This window comes from Pelmatolapia mariae, linkage group LG17 (genome assembly GCF_036321145.2).
Source record: "Pelmatolapia mariae isolate MD_Pm_ZW linkage group LG17, Pm_UMD_F_2, whole genome shotgun sequence".
Lineage (NCBI taxonomy): Eukaryota > Metazoa > Chordata > Actinopteri > Cichliformes > Cichlidae > Pelmatolapia > Pelmatolapia mariae.
Window position 1 is genome coordinate 8,283,268 of NC_086242.1, and position 19,561 is coordinate 8,302,828.

At 40.2% G+C, this 19,561-nt stretch overlaps 1 protein-coding gene across 2 annotated transcripts; it reads right to left on the bottom strand.

Annotated features, from left to right (window-relative positions):
• Positions 1-11,114: 11,114 nt before the first annotated feature.
• On the bottom strand, positions 11,115-18,720 carry gxylt1b (glucoside xylosyltransferase 1b). 2 transcript variants are annotated; one of them, XM_063501105.1, is made up of 7 exons: positions 18,470-18,720; positions 17,157-17,355; positions 16,884-17,015; positions 16,483-16,734; positions 16,204-16,327; positions 15,915-16,087; positions 11,115-12,284 (listed from the first exon to the last, which is right to left on the bottom strand). In XM_063501105.1, exons 1-7 carry the CDS (start codon positions 18,649-18,651, stop codon positions 12,126-12,128), a joined length of 1,221 nt encoding a protein of 406 aa, XP_063357175.1. In that variant the 5' UTR covers positions 18,652-18,720; the 3' UTR covers positions 11,115-12,125. The 2 variants fall into 2 exon arrangements, with proteins under 2 accessions (XP_063357175.1, XP_063357174.1); XM_063501104.1 differs by having other exon boundaries at positions 18,461-18,720.
• Between the last annotated feature and the right edge of the window lie 841 nt (positions 18,721-19,561).

The following is a 19,561-nucleotide window of genomic DNA, read 5'->3' on the forward strand; positions in this document are numbered from 1 at the left end:
TTCCTCCCTAACTTTCTGCTAAGCCCACAAATTTCACTTTACAGGTGTCATTTTTTCACAAAATTGCAGGCGAAATCATCTAGTTTTGAAAGATGCCTTTGTCAGAACCAACTTACACGTTTTGATCTGTGGACCACTGAGTGAGAAGAGTGCTGTCTATCTGCCCCATGGAGACCTTAAAATTTGAATTAGGATTTTTAGAGAAAAGCAGAAACTACTTGTTCTTTTATGTTGCTCCTGTGACCATAATTTTAACACTACCACACAAAAACCCTAGAGTCCTGTAGAGGAACTTCAAAGGAACTCTAAACTAGGTAAGCAGAAGTTAAGCTTTGGAATACATAAGCAATTGTAAGAGAAAACTACTAAACCCATTTCAGAGAAAAGCTCAAAAATATTAAACAAGTCTACAAGTTCATGTTTTTATTTATTTTTTAGACCTTTTTACCTCTAAGTTTTTAGCAGCAAGTAGCAGAGAAAATAGGAACAATCCCACCACAATTTTCCAAAACCTGCAAAGCCTTGTTTGAGTAAATTATATTAGAGGATAGCCAGCATGATGAGTACCTTGAGTCTTAATTTATGTCTTGTTTGTGACTGATGTACCTGAAGACATTACGTTTTTGGTCTTTGTGTCCCATTGTCGAGTCTGTTGAGGAAATCTGTTTCAAATTTAGCAAAACTGTTCATCTAGTCTCAAGGTTGAACTGTATAGAACTGTTGTTACTGGGCACTGATCAGTGGTCGAGACTATTGACACCTCACATCTTTAAAGTAAGGGTTTTGTAAGTGGCAGCCAAAACTCAAGAAATAATGTGTGCTTTATCAAAAATGTTCATACAGTTGTCGGAATGGATAAACTGATCAAGTCAAAGGTAAATTCTTCTCACTGTAATTTAATGTCGTTAATACAACTCTACCTTAAATCCATAGCTTTTCAGAAGCTTATGGCCACATCTTACATTTGGTTAAATACTGACATGATGACACTGATATTTAATGCCTACCTATAAGAAGAGATGATTTTTATCTGATTTTTTTATGTGGAGATATTTGAAAAAAAAAAAAAAAAGCAGAAAATCTCTGTCTTAGAAAATTCTGGTGTACATGTGGACGTAGTCCAAACATTCTCATTCAGTCTTTTCATGCATAGCCTTTTTAGACTGTTTTATGGACTTCTCTCCTTCTCCCCACCTGGGTTGTTTGCCCTGATGCTTTGCCTTTCCGTGTTTGACCAGTTCCTATTTTTGATTAAAGCACTGGATTTTGGACTTTAGTCTTTCTCCATGTGTGCTGCAGTTGGGTAATCCCCTCTGTGTACATTGCATTAAGTTCCTTCAGAGTCATATCTATTTGTCCAATTTCTTACGCTTTTCCAGTTCAGGGTTGTGGGGGGACGGAGCCTATCTTAGACCCCGGACAGGTCGCTAATCTATCACAGAGCTAACACATAGAGACAGACAACCATTCACATTCAGATTTACACTTATAGTCGAATTATAATCACCGGTTAACCTAACCCCATGCATGTGTTTAGACTGTGGGAGGAAAATTCAGCAGGTATTCCGAATCCACGCAGACACAACGAGAACATGGAATCTCCACGCTCTCCATGGTGCCATCCTCCAAGTAATTAATTATTTTAAATTAATGGTTATACTATTTCCCAATTTGCCTACTGAATGTACTACCTCAAAATTCAGTAAATATTTGAATATATTCATTTATTTTTAATCTGGATAATGACTAATACCAACAAAACTAATGAAATTCCTACAGAGTGCTAGCTTGGCTCTAGCCTCCCAGAGTAATATATTTTATTCCGTTTTCACCAATGCCTCAGAAGAAACTGACAAAATTTGACTTGACAAGGAGTTTACAGTCATTCATTGTAAGTCAGTTCTTTTGTTTCTCTAAATGCTAATTCTGCTTTCGCAAACTGTAAATTACATCCTTTAAAATCAATCATGTCTTACATTTTCACTTCCCTATAGTATATTTGAAGCATTGTATATGTGAATGCAGTTTTGGAATAAACAGAGGTCTATCTTAAAGTGGAGGAGTGGGGTTTTTAGGTGTTATGACTGTGTACTGACCTTTCATTTCAGCACTATTTTCCTCATCTCTCCTCAGACAGCACGAGTAGATCTTTTAGGTCGATAATTATGAGTTTTCCTAATTATATCCTTTGACAGTGTTCCTTCGTTAGGATTCCTTGCGATGCTATCAGTGACTGATCACAACCATCAGCCTCATATCCTGCCTCACATCCTGCACCCGGAACATCAGGAGATTTAAGCCTGATAAACATCACAGATAAACTCTGAACACATTTGATTACGGAGACTTGGAACCCTGCCAGGATGCTTAGCCATTAGTCGTTATGCATTTTACTCAACGACACTGTTCAGGAAGCACAAAGCAGTCAGTGATGAAACACATTTGACAGCAAATCATCTTCATGCATCACTGCTTTTACCTGGGGAAATAATAGAGCTGTAAACAGACTGAGAGAGACAGTAACATTTAGAGTCTTCACAGGAAGTCTTGTCACTAAACTTGTGTGTTTGGTGTATGCCTAAACCCGCATGGAAATGTTCACACTCTAACCAGTCCATCACATAATATAACGAAAGGAAAAGAGTCATAATTAACCGAATAGATCCTTTTCGGCACGGGAACAGACGGGATGTTACTAATGTGCTTCGCCACCTTGAGAGGTTTGAGAAATGTATGGCGTGAAATCCTGTGTGCGTGCACACACAAATCACGCTTGCTTCGATTTGTAGCAAAGACGTTGCTTCGTCCTAACAGAGCTACACGTACGTACAGGCAAATCGATAGGTGCTCACTACAAAATGGACTCAGGTGTAAATTAACCCACCGGGGAGCTGCCAAAAGCAGACGCATGCACAAGATCCATCAGGGCGTAATTTGTACAAATATACGTCCGTTGCCTGTTAAGCAGCATGCTGATTTACGAGTTGCACCTCACAAGTGAGCATAGCTACGGCAGCCTGCAAAAGAGCATAAAGCAACCTAAAAAATGTACTTATTATTCATGAAAATACGGTTATTTTCATGTCTCTGTTTTCTATTGTTACATCTTTATTCGTAAAATGTTTATCTATTCTTTATATGCAAGCGTATCGCAACCAACATGAGTAAGCTTGTTGAATGAATATTTATTTATTAAACTGCAAATTTAATAAATGACTCCATGAAATAAATAAATAAGTTAATGATGTAAATAAATTAGGTAATAATTTTAGGGAACTCTTATTTCCAAGTGGCCTATTTCTTTATTTAAGGGGACATTAATTTTTAAATGCCTCATTTGTTTCCCTGCTTTTTGTTCCCATCTGGTAAATAAATGGGGCGCTTTTTAGAAATCAACAGGTACCAAATCAAAAGTTCCTGGAATAATTGAAAAAGCTTTTATAAGTGTGTAAGTGACTCATTTATGTTTACATTTGTATATGTGTTGATTTATTTTGTAAATTTTAATTTTAATTTGTCCATCATATTTACCACATAAATTTTTCACCTTTTAGGGCCTTTTATTTATTTATTGCTGAGCTTAATGGTCTTCAAAACACAAGTTCTAACCTCTAGTACAAGATGCAAAGAAATGCAAGAGAATTTCACAAGATGTGGCAACAGCTCTGCTATAGTTATTATGAAATGTCAGTCTACCTTTGTGATAGCTCACTGTGTGATCTGAATTGGTAATGCAGGAGATAAAACACCAGAGAATTTTTTAGATGTTGATTTTTTTGTACAGGAACAATCTCATACTGAGGAAAAATCCATGGAAAATTATCATTCATCTTTGTGATTGTGCTTTTTTTTACCTCATGGGTTTTTGTTTTAAGATCCCCAACTTTATTATTTTAATTTGGTCTCATTAGTCTTAGTGCAATTTTGAGTGAGCATAAACTGTGTCTTTTTCACAGTTAATGGTAGCAGTGATTGAAATGAGTAGAGTCAAAACATTGATGTAGCTTCAAGATCTGAAAAATTGGTTTTCTGACTTGACTTGACTTGACAGAGGGATGCGGAAAACTAGTTCATGCATTTATTACCTTTAGGGTGAACTACTGTCAAACTGTCCTGAAAACTCCCTGAAAAACCTTCAGTTGATCCAAAATGCTGCAGCACGAATACTGACAAGATGTATTTCTCCTATTCTGGCTTCTTTTCACTGGCTCCTTGTTACATCCAGAAACAAATTTAAAATCGTCCTCCTCATGTACAAGGTCATGAATAATCAGGCCTCGTGACATCAAACCTTTATACTGTTTATGGGTGGAATCCCCTTAGGGAGGTCAGGTCTCTCTAAGTGTTATTGCAAATTTTGCACATAGCCCCTGCTGTAATTTAAATGTTGTAAGTCCACTGGTCTGGGGCCTCAAGTAGCCACCTGTCTTTCCCTGTAGTAAGTGGCACCTGTGCCTGGCTGACACACCTGAGGACCAACCAAACGCTGCAGTATATATAAATATACACAAAGACACTTTTTATATACCACTTCTCCACCTTGTTCTGTCAGCTCCTGCAGTAGAAAGGCTTAGACTCCACTCTTATTCCTTTAGTTACATGTGATCCCCATGTAACCCTGCTTTCTTTGTGCTGCAGATACTCCACATGTGCCAGCTTTTGTTCAGCCTGCCTACTCCTCGTTGCTTAAACCCTGCCTGCCCGCTCTCCACCAGCTCCACCACAATCTGGCGTCCTCGAACATCTTCAGAAATGTTAAAAAGGCCAGCTTTGCTCTTTTCACTACCTTGAGTCTCTCACTGAATCAATCAGACTGTACAGACCTACAGAAACTCACATTCACATGAATACAATTACAATGCTGCAGATATGATCATTGTAATTTTATCCTTTAATCTGGGGCATAAAAATAATCGTCAGTCTTTTCAAAGAACAATAAAAAAAAGTTTCAATATATGTTTTTAATTGGATGTAGGGTTTCATAAAATTGGGGCACAATACTTTAATTGAGCACAGTCTGTGTGCAGAGGTGTATGCAAATTGAAGTAGCAGCTCTTTATGTGTCGCGATCAAAGCACTCTGAGATCCAATAAAGGGAAAAAAAACACAGCATGTCTTAAAATGTAAACAAAGTGTTTTAACAATGTGCTAAACATGCTACTTGTAGGAGGCAGTGGTCACAATACCCAAAATGTTAAATGTACATCATACACATATTCATAATTAAAAATACGCTTCCAAAACTTCCTCTGTCACTGAATATGATTAAATGGCCTTCGAAGAACATATAATGGACTCTCGGGAGCTGAAATAGGTGTGCGCGCCAACACACCTGCGTTGATACAAAAACAGTATATACAAACACAGTGAGGAGCGACAACCAGACACAGTTGCCCATTCACACAAATATGTGCACACAGACAATAGCCTGAAACTCCCCTCCAGCCTGGCAGGTAATTGCTGTCTATGGGGGGACAGGTGCTTCTACAATAGAGCGCCAGTGTCCAGGCAGGCTCTATTCACTGCCACTGTAATTACCTAATTGAAAAGCTCACAGGGGAAAGAGAGAGAGTGTATTGGTGTGTGTGTGTGAGAAAGAGAGAGTGTATGGAGACTTGGATAAAAAGAGGAGAAGAGGAAAGATAAGTGCTGAGCTTATGGAGTACAATAAAGGCTTTGCACCACACACACATGCTTGTACTGCACGTGCACATGCGCACGCTTCCAGAATTTTTTTCTTCCCATAAGGAAAAATATTCAAATGGCCACACCTGTATGTCCACACATAGAAGCATGAGGTGTTTTCTGAATCGGATCCCTCCAGGGCTAAATATTGTAGAGAGCATGATTGAGAGACGGAGCGAAGGAGGGAGTAGTAATGGGAAATCTATTGTTGTAAGATAGGGATGCAGCAGGGAAAAGAGGAGGAGGGTCAGGGTGCGTTGAGATATAAAAGCGGCAGGGTCACTCTCATTTCTGATGTCAGCCTCTCCATCTCTGAGTCCTCTCCATGCTTTGGCTGTAAGTTTTATATGTGATATATAGTCAAGGAAGAGCAGATGGGGTCTGCGTGTATGTGGGTGTATGCGTTTCACGTGTGAATTCAAATACATACAAATATGCACCTCGGTGCTCCCATCCACTGCAGAAAAAACAATGCTCTATATCATTTTTTATTAGCAATAATCCTCTACCTTTACGCTTCTGCAGTCAGATTAAAAGGAACAGTCAGCATTTTGGGGAATACTATTCTTTGCTGAGAGATTCATGACAATATTTCTAACATTTCCTGTCTCTACTGTAAATGTGTAGCTTATTTGTACGTGCAATATTTCACAAAAATTACATTTCATAAGCAAAGTTACCCATTTGCTAACAGTAGCTTCATTTTAATTACAATCCAAGCAAGTGAGTGCATTTTCACAAAATATCTGACATTTCCTGTCATTGCTTTTAAAACCTTTTCTAGCTTCTATATTTTGTACATTCGGCTTTTGAAAACACTTCAAATCCCCAATGAACATCCAATTTGTTGAAAGCTCATCCCCAAAACCTCACATGCTTCGAAAGAACAATAAGGTGCTGTCATTGTCCTTGGGTTTGGTCCTTGTTTGCCCTACTGTTGCAACCTTGTTTTGGCTCATTTGTGCGTCCGTGGTCGACTACAAACTGAAGGACCTCGTATCCCCAAGGCTGGGGTAGACTCACACTGTTGTTCTTGAAATGCTCAGAGAGAAAAACTCCTGTAACAAACTCTTTGAATTCTGTTCCCTATTCTTCAAAATCACTGTGTTTGATGAGCGCATCGGATATTTGTATTCACAGTACAGTTGGACAGTTGGTACGGTCGATGGGTACGGGAAAAAAGAAGTCAGGCATGAGAAACTGCAGAGGATTTCAAACGTGGATCCTTGTCGAAAAAACGGCTAAGGATAGGAATTTAGGCATGTGAGAAGAAAAGACAGAATCGGGGATATGAGTGCAAAATGAAAGGATAAAAAAATAAAAGCCAGAAACTGTGTTAAGGACAAAAACAAGCAGTAGGATCACTTTTGGCTGACAACTTAATATTGGTGGGAGAATCTCAAATGCTGGCTCCCTTGAGCACAACACAGTCTCTCACAGGCCTGGGTAGGCATCATTTGGCTTGGCTTCGTGGCATTTACTATGTCGAATTTGACAAACACACACTGCAAATAAGCCGTGAAGAAAATGAACCAATCTGCAGAAATTCCCCTCACTCTCTATCAGTGAAACAAATTCAGCGTCAGTGTGAGAGGAGATGTCATACTCTATCTCACTGGGCATCAAACGCACCCTGGAGTTGCACGCGCGTAAATAAGCGTAAAACATGACATGCTTCTTGTGGGGAACGTCCCAGCTTAGTAATGCTCTCTTTCTCTCTCTCATGTCTTGCGAGAGTTCTATGTAAACCCCGTTAGATTTAAATGGCACCCTGCTGTGCAATCCAGCGGTGCACGTATACGTCTCCAATGTGGGGAGCAGGAGTTGCACATAGTATAGCAGCATGCTATGTGTATTTGCTGTGCGTACATGTTTGAATATGTGTACGTTATGTATCCATATACTGTATGCCAGATTTCATAAGTATAACAAAAGAGCAAAACTTAAAAACTAAACCCTCAACAGTAAGAAATGCTCCAAAACGTGAGGATTTCTTTTGTTTCTTTAGATGTTTATGGACAAAGGAGTATTAATAAACACAATAGAAAGGCATGATTACTTTAAGTTAACCTCCTAAGACTCTATCTACTGTTCTGATTTTATCTACTGTTCTGATTTTATCTACTGTTTTGATTTTTGATTTTAAATACTGTTTTGTTTGTTTGTTTGTTTGTTTGCTTGTCTTAATCAATTTTAAATCGTGCTTTTTATTTGTTTTTGTTTTTAATGTCTCTGTAAAGCACTTTGAATCACCTTGTTGTTGAATTGTGCTATATAAATAAACTTGCCTTGCCTTGCCTTAATAGCCTAGATTTTTCATGGTTTTTACAGTCATGTGAAAAAAAAAAGTCTTAACAGAACTCTGTACATTCCAAGGTCAGACTGTGCAGTCCAAGGTGCAATGCTCAGAGAAACTGCAAAAAAAACAAGAGCTACGTTCAACCTCATGACAGTATATTGAGAAAAAGGCTGGACAAGTAGGCTGGTTTGGAAGGGTTGCCAGGAGAAAGCCTCTTCTCTAAAAAGAACATGGCAGCACTTAGATTTGCAAAGTTGGATCTGATCAAAACACGAGACCCTACATTGCAGCACAGGACCTGGACAAAATACACAGATTTGACTATGAACTCCTGTGTATATCAAAGTATTCGAGGACCAAATGTGAGGACATCTGTCTGACAGCTAACGCTTGATAAAAGTGGATCATGCAACAGGACAACCGTCTCAAGCACAGCAGCAAATCTACAACAGAATAGCCAAAAAAAAGAAACAAATCAAGGTACTACAGAGGTCCACTCAAAGTCCAGACCACAACCCGATTGAAATGCTGTGGCAGGACCTTAAGAAAGCTGTGAATAAGTAATGCCTGCAAACCTCAATCAAACAAAGGGCCAATATTCCTCCACAACAATGTGAGAGGCTGATAACATTGTATATAAACAATAAATTCAAGTTACTGCTGCCAAAGTTGGTTCTGCAAGCTACTGAATCATGCCATGTAGCTTCCTGAATGCTTTGACGGACGGACGGATTGATGGTTGATGCAGCACGGGCAGATGGACCGTGGATGGACAGATGGGAAAATGGATGGATTGATGCATGGGATGGATGATTTGCCAATCACAGCCACACTAGTGGCTTAAATATTGCTTTAATAAAGTGTATTGAATAATTATGAACTTTCAGTAACCAGTAGTAAGGCAAAAAAACTGAAAACCAAATAAATCCCATAACGGTGGTGGGGATTTGAGCTACAGTGAACATTTTAAAAACTTTCAGAAGTGCTCTATTCAGTATTTATTTTTTATTGATTTCTTTTTCTGTGAAAATGCCAGAATAAATGTATAAACTCTGAAGCTTCTGAAGATTAACAGTTGTGTACATTGTTATGTTTCTCCAAGCTGGATGTCCTTGTTTCTTTGTTTAACTCTGATCACAAGTGACTCCTAATCTATGTGGTATGAGCAGGCGCATCACGTCAGACTTTTGAAGCCTTGCGCAGGTCTCTAAGTGTCGGTGTGTCATTCATCACTACAGTCCAAGACCGAAATATCACAGCAGCTGCAGACTGTAAAGCCCTTTTCATCAGTCTGTCATTCAGATGTATCTTATTTTTACATTAACAATTCTCAAAGCCTCATTCAGACATACCCACACTGATGGAGAGAACCACAGTGCCATAGGTGCAAAAGAGCTTTTCTATCCCCCACTTCCACACATGCTTATCAGAAAGGGAGTCCTCTCACTTTTAAACTAGCAATACCAAAAATTTACGAAATGTCTCAGTGCTGCTGCAAATAAGAAACTTTGCCATTTGGATAAGATGTGCATGTTAATGCCAGATTAGTAATAATACAGCCTCATTGCTGTTTATGGCATTTTGGTGGGTTGAGGGACTCACAAAGACACACAAGAGTCATCTATCACTGGAATCTTGTGTGTATCAATTAATGAGATGTTAATTGTGAAGTCCTGAAACTGATGTAAATGCCAACAGTGACCTACACGGCTCATTCAAACATGTAATTAACATATTTAGATACAGTCAGATTCATTCATGGTAACGCGTGCTAGTTTGAAATGGGCTTTAGTGTCTTTTCCTCCATCCACACATAGCAAACAGATCAGCAGCAAAATTTGCCTAATTCACAGCAGACCGTTCTTGTGAACCTTTATCTAACTTATTTTACTTTCAGTTTACTTAAAATCCATCTATAAATCCTCATAAGTACAACTTCCAGCACGTAGGGTAACCCAACAGCTCATCGGATGTTTAGGGAAATGTAGGATACTGTGCTTTTGTGCTGTTACGAGATGCAGTTAGTAAACAGTGTGTTGTTTCTTCCATGAGACAGCCCATATACCTGAAATATGTTTCTCTCTGAATCTGCTTCTCTTTTTTTTCTTTTGATGATACTATTTTGAGGTTCAACTCTGTTGTCAAGCAAAAAAAGAAGAAAAAAAAACCTTCAAAAGATAAAGCTCTGAAGCAACAAAGTGCTCTAATTGCTGTATTGGCTATGACAGCCTCGTTCTTTTCTTTCATCACCAACACACTCCATCAACCTTTTCTCTGTCCTCCTGCAGTGCACTCATCTCTCCTCTTCAACATTTTGTCCTGTGACAGTAGCGAAAAATGGCCGACCTTACCTGGGTTCACCCCTCCCTCCCTCCCCATTATTTCTCTTTTTGTCCATCGCAAACAGACACATCTAATTATTTTGCGATGTGCCCATTTTTTTCCCCTTTGCATCTTCCACTCGAACCACTCTGAACACTGGAGGTCACATATTTAAATAGTTTCTCTTCCCATCCGCGATGAGCACAAAAAGACATAAAACCAGAGTTATTTATTATGATATAAAACACGCAGTTTCGGGAAAATGAAACCTTGGAAGATGGACGATATTGAATTTTTCAAGATGGTGCTCAGTTCGAGCCATTGTCTTCCCCCCCTCTCTGGGGACCCGGCACTGTTACATGTCGCATTTAAGCACACAGGTCAATGAAGGTAATTGATAAGCTCTAGGATATATGGTGATAAATGAAGGATATCTCTGGTGCAATGAATCAAACTACCTCTCAGGCTATAAATGGACAATTGTATGCCCCCGCCTAATGGGAATAAGCATAAACTCATCTCCGTATAACAGACAGACATCTATAGAGCTGCATTATTGGGCCATCACTTACACTTTATGATCATCTCAGATACTGAGGCAGGGCCAGTGCAGCATCTCGGAAGGCCAGTTTATAGATTATTGGCAAGTCCATCGATCTGTCCGAAGAAGCCTTGGAAACAGAATCAGTCTTTTTCAAGTGAGACGGGCAGAGCTGACAAGTGCCTTATATGGCTAAAAATTAAACGTAACGTAAGATGCTTGAATTTGTCTTCCTATTAAATAATACCAAGAAACTTACATTCCAGACTCATGAGTTATTTAATATTGCTTTATGGCAGTTTACTTGATAATCTCCCCATCAAAGGGTAAACTTCTTGTACGGGCACTAGTGAACACATGAAAAACTGCTGCCCTCTAGTGGTCGCAAGCTGAAATGATCTTGATCCATTTTTATTTTGAACATAACGAAACAATGACGCACATTACTGTCACAAAACAGTCACACTCACATACACACTCGCAGTTATAACATTTTAAATCTGAACAATGAAAAAACAAAAACATCCAGCAGTGCAAAGGCTATTTAAAAAAAAAAAAAACAGAAATACTTTGGCATCAGGAAAGAGCTCACAGCTTATTTGCACATTCACCAGAATTATTTCAGCACAACTATATGCTAATATATATTTAGACAGCTATTTCACCGATTTTTAAACTCACATTTCCATCATGTGTATACTGACACATGCTTTCAGTACATTGTACGCATTTATTTTTTTTCCCATGGTCCTTTCTCATAAATAACTGCTGAGTGGTTTCTGGAAGCTGAAAAAAAGAAAAGTGGTCCAGTGCATGTGCCTCTCAAACTGAGCGCTGCAGAAAGCCTTTTTGTCCAGTTTTGATGAGGTTATTTTCTCGTGTCTCACAAGGTTCAAAATAAATTCTCCAATATGGAATAAAAAAAATCCTCTGTTCTCAATTTAAAAAAAAATCATGAAAGGAAAAAAAAAAAAGCGAAGTCCTTGTATCAATCTGTGGCCAAGATCAGAGCTTTGTTACAAGCCCGTCTGGCCTGTTCTACATTGTAGTCCATTTTGGAGCTTTTGCGTCACTCTTGGTGATTTACAAGAGCTGAGCAGACATTAGTCTCAGTCTAAGACTATCCCAGCTGCCTCAACTCAAGCAGCTGATGACAAAGTTTCACTCATTAGAATTTCTTTTGTGTTTAGGATTTCAAGATCAGCAGGTACGACTTCAATTCCTTGCACAAGCTTATCATCCATAAAGCCCGTGTCCCATCATTGTCCTTCAGGTTCATCACCGCTTCCGAGTTTTCCTGTCGATCTTTGCCACGCTGTTCCTCAGTCTCTTCGTAAAGAGTGTGCGTGATTTACCACAATAAGTGTGTGTCGTTTTTAACAGTTCCTCTTCTAAAGGCTCCAACAAAGACGTCACTGGGTCTGTGCCGAAAGTGTACTGGAACGACAAAACAGGCCTTTCGTTAAGTCTGGCTTTGTGTTTTCCGCTGAACTTTGAGTTAAATTCCAAAGCTTTTATCTGTTTCAGCTTGGACCACGACAAAGAAAAGACGCGTGATATTTCAATCTGCAGTCTGTTCTGTATTCTATGACCTCTCCGTCTGTCCAATCCAATATATGGAAGGCATAAAGCGAGGAGCGCAAACCTCCCTGCATATACGGAAAGCCAGAGGAGGAACGCATGTTTCATTTAATTTCTCCCTCTTGAACAAAAGCCTAAAGAACATAAAAAAAACACTAAAAACTAAAGAACATTCTCTTTCTGTGAATCAAAACTCAATATCAAATTTGGCATTTCACATGTAATGGAGACCTTTATTGTGTCCAACAAGCAGGCAAAATAGCTTACACTATCCCATTTCTGTTTCTTAAGTATGCTAGTGTCCTTATGGCTCTGCAGTTGGCTCAGAAACGAGAAAAGAGGAGCAGCAGAACTGATCAGATTTCCCCAGTAAGCGAGCAAAGTGGTGTGCTGAGCTGAGCTGAATTTGTGCTCAGAAGATGCGTTTCCTTATATACATTAAAAACTAAATCAGCTTCAATCATGAGGGACTCCAAATCTGATTGGTCAGCCAGGCTTGCACATAAACCGCTGGGTGTTGATGGGGGTCAGTTTTATGCTATAGGCTTACAATCCAGTAACAGCCAGGGATTAGAGGAAGAATTTCATGTCTTCCCAATAATGAAGGGCCCTTTACAATACTCTGAGGAAATCAATGGGGAATTACCATTTTTTATGCCAGCTCATTTACTTGCAGTTGGGTCTGATATTCGGTCACAAAGAGCAAGAGGTTTTTATGAGCGCATACTTATACACACCCGCTGCTCATAAAGTTGCATTTACAGTTGGGTGTATTGATTTTGTGCGGCTGATGGGGCGCTGCTGGTGCGCACACTCCAACTCTAAAAGTACCGCCAGCTGTAAAAATTTAACTGCTGCTTCCTGGGCGCAGCTTTTTTTTGCAGCGGCGGGAGGGAGGAGATGCTTTACGACGGACAGGCCGATGTGCTGTCTTGGAGGCAGGGGCGGGGAGGGGCCGTACCCTCGCTTCTTTGTGTGTGGATGCGGAGCGTGGACATTGACTTACGCACACAGTCTCCAGTTTATTGGGAATATTAACTGCTAGAATAAAGATCCTGGTTAAAATATTAACCAAAAAAAGGGGGGGAAAGAAGTAGATCATTAATTTTAGCATTAGCACAAATGATGCATTCAGGAGCCTTTGTCCTGCTGTGTAGCTGCTTACATATACACGAGTTGCATAACCCAGTGGTTCCTGGGCACAAAATGTGAGAGGTGAAAAGTGGTCTATTGCAGTAGTCCTGCAGTCATCTCACAATGTGACTGCTGTTATTATTATCTACGTCTACAAACTCACTCATATTTAGAGGGTATGACGTACGCTCTCATTCTTGCTGCTCTTTCTGAGCCACAGTTTGTCTTGTAAATAACATTCTGAAATTTCAAAGTAAAGGCACCATCAGAACCTGCCTTTTCTCACCGTTTCCCTAGCGATCGTCACTGTGCCTCAGCCCCAAGTCACCTGACTGCACACCTGCTCTGTATCAGTATTCATTCATCACGTGCTCTTCAACCAGAAAAGCTTCTCCAACAGCTCAGGGGAGTGTGGCACTTCCCCTGTGGAGGTTTTGATAAGAAATTTGATAAAAGCTGCCTCGACTGGGGTCGTCTGTCCCTGACATCACCGTCCATCAGCACAACCCTGCAGGGATCACGCTGCACTTCTGCTTTCACAACAGTGACCGTGACAATAAATACTTGCATATATTTCTTGGTAAATAAATGCACATGGTACTGTCCTGCTACTATGAAGTGTAGCTGTACAACAAGCTCAAAGCATGAAATGTTTTTTCAGGAACTATTAAACGCACACAAGACTAATCCATACTCTTGCATCCTTCTGGCAAACCAGACTTAAATCTATAAAAGTATTGTGCAAAATGAGTGGGTGTCTCCACCTGCACGTACAGTGCTGGTTAATGTGTCTATTGCCATAATTGATCCTGTCCTGTAAAGCTACAGTCTTAACTGCAGGCCAAGGATAAGGTATAGATAAGGCATTACGCTGATCTATGTTCAATAGGAAAGCAATGAGGCTCCCAGTGTTGATGGCTTCATTAAGTAAATGCCACTCATGTCGTCAATATCATTACACTGCTGGTGAGCAACCCATAAACATCCTCGTGGGGGAAATTAGCTTTCCTCCAACCTTCTGCCAGTGGTGGAGATTTGTGTCTTCCAATGCAGACAATCTGAAGTATCCAGCACTTTTAGTCTTTAGGGTCAGCACCAATCTGAAATCTCATCAAGGAGGGGAACGAATCAGGGCACGAGGTGTGTCTCTGGGTTCAGAGGGGCTATAAAAGGGCTTTCCATCAGACGTTGCACTAAATTGCAGCTACAATACGTTGAAAAGGTTCAACAAGTCACTTTTTAAAGCTGGGACACTTTGAAATTTGCTTTTTGCTGCTTTTCATTCTGTCATATGAATGTAAACTTATTCATTTGTCTTCCACAAATGAATAAGTTAGCGAATCTGTCTTTTGTATTTTTGCACACCTCTGTTGCTTGTGAAGCTCGCACACAAGAATTTCACTTGCATGTACTGTACCAGTGTACCTGCACATGTGATGTGACAATAAAAGTGATTTGATTTTGATTTAAAAAGTATATAATCACTGTGTGTAGTTAAAACCCCTAAAATCACACACACAGACATGACTCTGTCTTTTGCTGTTTCTGTTTCTAGACCCTTTCACGTCTGTCACGTCTGTTCAGGGTGAACATGCTCTCCTCTGTGAAACGCACAGGTCGGCAGTGGTGGACCTGCTAATCCTGGTATTCTATGGCAAATGGCACATCACCGACAGACCAGGCTCATGTTGTTTTGTCAGAGACATTTACACCAGTGGGCTGCTGGAGGTCATTTTGCAGCTCTGGCAGTGCTTATCCCGCTCCTCCTTGCACAAAACAGCAGATGCTGGTCCTGTTGATTGATTGATTAAGGGCCTTCTACGGCCCTGTTCATCTCTCCTAGAGTAACCGCCTGTCTCCTAGAATCTTCTCTATGCTCTTGAGAGAGTGCTGGAAGACACAGCAAACCCTCTGGCAAAGGCACCTATTGATGTGCCCTCCTGGAAGAACTGGAATACTTGTGCAACGTCTGTAGGGTCTAGGTATCACCTCAAGCTAGCAGCAGTGACACTGATACTAGCCAAATACAAAACAAGTGAAAAAATATTCAGAAAGGATAAGGAAGGAAAATTATCAGCAGCCTCCACCTGTGAAACCATTGCTTTTCATGGCTGTCTCATTGTTGCTCCTTTTTCATTAACACAAAGCAGTTGAAACTGCTTTGTGTTAATGAAAAAGGAGCAACCGACCCCCTCTACTTAACTGACCAGATCAATATCCAGAGGTTTCACTGACATGCTGGTACACTCACATATTTATACCATACCACGATTGTTCCTTTAATTTTTCTGAGCAGCATAAATATCCCAGTAACACTCACATAATCCAAAAAACACACCATAGCATGCTGACCTTTTTTATGGCTTCGTAAACAGCCCTGAAAGCAGGCTGTTTGTAGTCGTGGTAAACTCCTCTGTTTCCATGGAGTATGTAGATGCCATCCTCCTCAGCTGAGGCACAGTTGCTGCCATAGATGCAGTGATCCGGGCGATAGTTCCACTGGCACGGAAACTCCAGCAAGGACTCTGCAGACAGAAGCAGATGACAAAGGTGCCACAAACTTGGTATTCTGTACACTTTTACAGATATGATATGCTGTGAATTAGCAACTTAGTGTGAGTCTAAGTGCGTGCAGTCATACCGGGGTTATAGTGGAAAATGATATTTAGTAGGTCCTGGTCTCCCCATGTTATGTTCAGTTTATATTTCTGGAGTAGAGGCATCAAGAGCTCTTCCCAGCGCAGCCCCACTGATGTCATGTCATTCTGTCAACACAGATAAGCACACACACAACATGATTATATTTACAGTTTTGGTGCAGGGAGGTTCGCACTGGCATTTTCATGGACTTGAGTGCAAATCCACTAGAGAAGGAGGACATCTTGTGGTCACTAAAGGTAATACACCGATACAACCTCACCTTAAAGAACATGCTCCTCATACGTGTCAGATTCATGAGCATGACCCCTGAGTTGATGCCCGTCCCGCCGTAGAACGGGTGACGGGCAAAGCGATTGTACCAGGCGATGCGGGGCTCCTCGTGCTCTGGGGCCATAGCAGCCAGCTGAGAAGAATTAAAGTCAGACAGGAACCTCCACAAGAGGTCCACCGGCTGCAGGAAGAGGATGTCTGAGTCCACATACACAATAGAGTCAACATCCTTTAAGATGAGCTGGGAAAGGACAAAAGACAGACTATTTGTGATGCTCATGTAAGTGCAGAAAAGCATACTTCACAGACTTGAAGTAATCCAAAATAAAAATCATTAAGAATACATTTTTCAACTTCACTCTTCAGGATTAAAATAATATTACAGCTTACAGGTAAGAAGAGTCGCTGTGAAGCGCAGGGTTTGAAGAGTTTCTTCCACTCCGCTGCATTCTCATTGGGGAACCTGATGGAGTAGACTCTGTAGCTGAACCTGTAGCGAATAAAACCAGGCCACGACTCCAACTGGAAAACAGATATGAATGCACTGGTTTTGCTACCTGAAGTAATGCACAACATGGCATTCGTAATCATCAACACTCAACAGAAATGGCTACCAATGTTAGGTTTCATTGTTACGCTTCAAAAGCAAAGTTACCCACTCACAGCTTCAATGAAGCCGGCGTGAAGCTGATCTTCTGCAAAGATGTGCAGATGGAGGCGCTTGACGCTGAAGAGCACAGCAGACTTAATCATGGTGAGCGTCTCCTCCAGCCTCTCCCCGCAGGCCACCACAGCCAAGTGCATGGGAGGTTCAGGCCTGGTACCAGCAGCCTCCAGCTGAGCCTGCTGACGCATGATGTACCTGAGGGAGAAGACATAATTGGAGGTGCGTTACACTCGGGGAGAGCCCCACTTGACATATTTTAGGCAAGATGATCTGAGTCCTATAACAGTAATAAACTTACCATATAGGAGGCTTTCAACAACAACACTCTAACAAGCTAGTATTTATTATATTCCTTTAGTGCAAAGGGTGGAGGATTTGGTGAGTGTGACTTGATCTCTGTAGAGCACTCACACTGTAGTTGTTTTAAGCCATACCTGTATTTAACTGCACCCAATAATTCTAATCGTGAATAAATCCCCAAAGTAGTCATTTGTCACTACGGTGAAGAACTGTCCCTTTCTTTGTCTTATGTGAAAGAAACTTTTAAATTCTGGACTAAAAAATGTGTTTCAAAATGTATTTTCTAACCCCCTTAATAGAAAATAAAATCCCCCCAAAAATTGTGCTTCAGGCTGGGATACTTAAACCACTACGCTGTAGAACAGGATTTGGCGCCCTCTGCTGGATAAAATATGCAAAGACGCTATCTAAAACGTATCCAGAGCCTTTTCCCCCATTATTTTCTGGGAACAAGTAGAAATTGTGATTATTCAGATAAATCTGTGACAGAAAATATCAACACGTTATTCAGACTTTTAATTCATTTAGTATGGAGTACCCACTTTTCTCTTCCTTTACTCTGCCCAAACCTGAACCATGGCAAACACAGCCATGTGTGGACACCATGTTGATTTAAAGCAGCGTGATAAAAACACACATTTAGGCTACGTCAGATATTTTTGTACTAGCACATTTTTTAATTCATTTGCCAAAGATATGGCTGTGGGACACACACTGTGTGGTTTACACAGATCCTACATCACTGACATATCGACACATATCTTTTATACATGAGACCTGCACGTTAAAGTGCAAACCTAAGCAGGTACTGTGCAGCATGTCTAAATATTTACTTGTTTAGCTTCCCTATGACCGACTAATCAGTCGCATTCCTATACATAGCCTGAGTGATTACACACATAAGTACCGGCGCATGCTTTCTGAGTTTTACAGCTTGTCCCGTGAAGCACAACTACAAGCGTTGTTTCGATTTATTAAAACATTGAAAATCCACTCCTACCAATTGTACCAGTGTGCGTTTTTATCCGTGACCCCTCGCCTGGCTCCAGACGCTCTCAGTGGGATGAGAATCTTCTTTGCTCCGTTTCTTCCGGCGGACACGTCCGAGTAAAAGAGCCTGCTGTAAACATACAAGCCCGAAAACACGGCAAACACCATGCACAGCATCAGTGTACGCATGTACCGCCGCATTATACAGTTTCAAAACGCAACTCGGAGCTGAAATCATTACACAGAAACTAGCATTTAATCATAGACCGCTAAGCTAGACGCCGCGGTAACGGACTTCCGGCGGGGATTTACAAAATTAAACTCATTCCAGCACCAATTACGCCCTCTGGCGGTGGTTTGTTTTCTTTTGTTTTAATTTTTTTATTTTTATTTTTATTTTTTTTTGGGGGGGGGGGGTTGTTGTTGTTGTTGTTGTTTTTTATACCTTTAAAAGGTATAAAAAAGTGGAGAACAGTTAAAAAGTCTTACTTATCTGTCTTTATGCTCATGTTAAGAAAATAAAGTAAGAAGACAATATATGATTTGATGTATATAGCAAGACTTTTTATTATTTATCCAACTCGGTATAATAGTATTATTAAAATTAAGAATTCTGAGTATATTATATATGTGCCGTTCTGATCCTTTTATTTATTTACTGGATACTGTGTATGTATATGGATTTATCTGATCTAACCTGCGTAATTAAAAATAAAATACACTTAGAAAAATGTGGAAATGGGTAACTTCAGTGCCAACTTGATGGACACAAAGAACAATTCAGAGCACAGTTTCTGTTTCTGTCCAACAAAAGGACATTCTTCATCTTGGACACAGTAGCTTGTTGTCAGATTCTTGCTCAACTGATAAGCAATCAATATTTTTATTTATTCATGTTTAAATAACTAACTTGAAAGCATGGTTAAAAGACCTCTTGGAAAACAATTTAAGTTGAAAAACTTGTCTTATATATACACTTTTCTTCTTATGCTGTTTCACTTTCTGTGCTTTGATGCTCCGAAACAGCTCGTGGCTGTCTTTACACTTTTATTTTGAAGGCGGCAGCAACAAACTTCCTTATCTTATCTATGTTTTGTGTGTTTAGTGTTGC

Bases quoted from the DNA above. Each gene is read 5' to 3' on its own strand.
- gxylt1b (XM_063501104.1), bottom strand. From the start codon at position 18,651: ATGCGGCGGTACATGCGTACACTGATGCTGTGCATGGTGTTTGCCGTG. The intron at 16,735-16,883 runs GTAAGCTGTAAT...GTCCTTTCCCAG, and splicing joins CACAGCGACTCTTCTTACCT to CTCATCTTAAAGGATGTTGA. The intron at 16,088-16,203 runs GTATGACTGCAC...TTCTGTCTGCAG, and splicing joins CATTTTCCACTATAACCCCG to AGTCCTTGCTGGAGTTTCCG.